Source organism: Miscanthus floridulus, unplaced genomic scaffold (genome assembly GCF_019320115.1).
Source record: "Miscanthus floridulus cultivar M001 unplaced genomic scaffold, ASM1932011v1 fs_241_1_2, whole genome shotgun sequence".
In the NCBI taxonomy this organism is placed as follows: Eukaryota; Viridiplantae; Streptophyta; class Magnoliopsida; order Poales; family Poaceae; genus Miscanthus; species Miscanthus floridulus.
Genome location: NW_027096447.1, coordinates 9,250 through 11,285, shown reverse-complemented (window position 1 = coordinate 11,285; position 2,036 = coordinate 9,250). Strand labels below are relative to the sequence as shown.

The following is a 2,036-nucleotide window of genomic DNA, read 5'->3' as shown; positions in this document are numbered from 1 at the left end:
AACTAAGGAGTTGACAAAAGAAGCATGAAATGATAGCATACAGATAGTACATAATTATATACATCACAGAATCACACTTACAAGGCAATGTTCCGATCAAGCTGAGAGTTGAACAGATAGTACAATCGTGAAAAACTCCCTCCGAAATTAGGCAGTGGCGGAAGAGTCAAATCTAGCTTAAGAGGCATGGGTTTTCTGGTGGGATCAGATATGCAAGCAAATGGCAAACTTGTAATGCCATTTGACATCCACGGGAACAAATTCATCATCAACTGCATCCGACCAGAAACGATTCTGTGTAGAAAGCAGAATGCTATGCTAACAATGGCAGCCATGTTGCAGTTTCCCTGGGAAAATGGAACAAAAAGGCATGAAGCAAACATAATGTGGATTAAATGGACAATTCAATGTAGAGTGCTCTGACTAGACAGAGGGCCTTGCGTATGAGTATCCTTCAGCATCCTCTCACACGACGACACTAAGCATAACATTCTAATCTGAACCATAGTATCATACATGTCCAATGGAAACACACTGAGGGTTGACCACAATCAAACCACATAATTTAAAATGCACTGATTCGCTTTCCCATCTATGCAGCTCGGAAATCAGAAGTAGGGTATCCTCACCGCACATGAAGCACGCATACTCTGACAAAAGACTCTAGCTGGCAAACATTGCCATAGAAAACATGGCATGCATCTCGAATCATGCTGCCATGTGCCTTGTACTTGCAGTTTATATATACGATTCCTTCAGATCACATGGCAGCCAGCCAGTGGCACCTATTTCAATACACTGTAGTTGGCTCACAACAGGAGCGAAGAAAGATCACCTGTATGGGAAAGCGCAAGGAACTCGCAGTGGCCGTTGAAGTGCTAGGCGCCTCTGCATTTTTCACAGTAGTAGTGTCGCCATCATCGGGCCTCCTCTCCGAGGCGAGCACTCCAACTCCTGGTTAATATGTAAGACAAAGCTTATAAATAACAAGGTGCGGACGAGGTAAACTGACAAAAGCAGACCGTGACAGAGTAACCGATTCACCGCACCTTGGCTGCCGGGGGCGGGCAGATTGGTAGCGCAGCGAGCTCCAGCACCGCGGCCGTGGTGACGAGGAGGAGCGCGGAACCGCCACGGGAACGCGTGGAACCTGGAATCAGGGAGAGCTATGTGTTCAGGCTCCGTCGCTCTGCGGAACAGAAACTTAGAGCGTACCGAAGCAGGCGACGTGCGGTGGGCGGTGGACGGTGGTGCGCGCGGCGTACCTGAGGGCGCGGGGCGTGGCGGAGGGGAGAGCTCGCCGGAGCGAGGACGGCGGCGGCGAGACGGACGCGTTGAGCTGCGACCTCATCGCCTTCCCTCTCGCTGGCTCCGCCCGCGCTCTCGGGCGTATCTGCAGTTGTTACGAGGCCAGTGCCCGCAGTGGAGTGACAACTATCGAGACTACACTACGAGAGGCAAGAGCAGGAGGAGGTGGAGAGTTGCTTTTCAGTTGGACCGACGGAAAACAGGATGAGGGCGCGGGCCATGGGGTGGCTGCGGGCTCTCTGAACCATTGACTGGTTGCTTTGGTGAGAGAATCGGATGGAGAGCCGATTAGGATGGATGCATGCTTAAATCGTGTATCCGGTTATATTTGGTTGTCTTCGTTGTTGATCCGTAGATTTTATTTGGTTGGATGAGAGTTTTGAGCGTATGACATATTATATATAAGGCTGTGTATTATGGGTGTATCACGTCGTCCTGCATCATGAGAGAAGTGGGAATCGAGAAAACGGATCCATACGGGGCATAAAGGTGAAGATAATGAGACGAAGAGAAAGAATATGAGACAGGCATCAAACACGACCAATTACACGAATGGCGCTCAGAATGACCTACGTGCAACCAATCACCCCCGTATTCTCGATCTCGTCACGCTGGACTCGATCCGGTGGGACATGACCAGTCACGCAAACACTCACGCTGGTCTTTTCGGATATTCCGACCAGAAACGAAAAGAGAAATTGAGGCCTTTTTAGTTTCTTTCGCAAAAA

The 2,036-nt window shown here is 49.7% G+C and overlaps 1 protein-coding gene across 1 annotated transcript; it reads right to left on the bottom strand.

Annotated features, from left to right (window-relative positions):
* Positions 1 to 77: 77 nt before the first annotated feature.
* On the bottom strand, positions 78 to 1,527 carry LOC136530973 (uncharacterized). Its single transcript, XM_066523677.1, has 4 exons — positions 1,266 to 1,527; positions 1,050 to 1,150; positions 836 to 954; positions 78 to 347 (listed from the first exon to the last, which is right to left on the bottom strand). The coding sequence occupies exons 1-4, from the start codon at positions 1,349 to 1,351 to the stop codon at positions 78 to 80; spliced, it is 576 nt and encodes a 191-aa protein (XP_066379774.1). The 5' UTR covers positions 1,352 to 1,527.
* Between the last annotated feature and the right edge of the window lie 509 nt (positions 1,528 to 2,036).

What these genes read in the sequence shown, in the direction of transcription:
- LOC136530973 (XM_066523677.1), bottom strand. Translation starts at nt 1,351, where the DNA reads ATGAGGTCGCAGCTCAACGCGTCCGTCTCGCCGCCGCCGTCCTCGCTC. An exon ending in GCCACGCCCCGCGCCCTCAG is followed by an intron (nt 1,151 to 1,265) that starts GTACGCCGCGCG and finishes CCCTGATTCCAG; the next exon opens with GTTCCACGCGTTCCCGTGGC. An exon ending in CCTTGCGCTTTCCCATACAG is followed by an intron (nt 348 to 835) that starts GTGATCTTTCTT and finishes CCATTTTCCCAG; the next exon opens with GGAAACTGCAACATGGCTGC.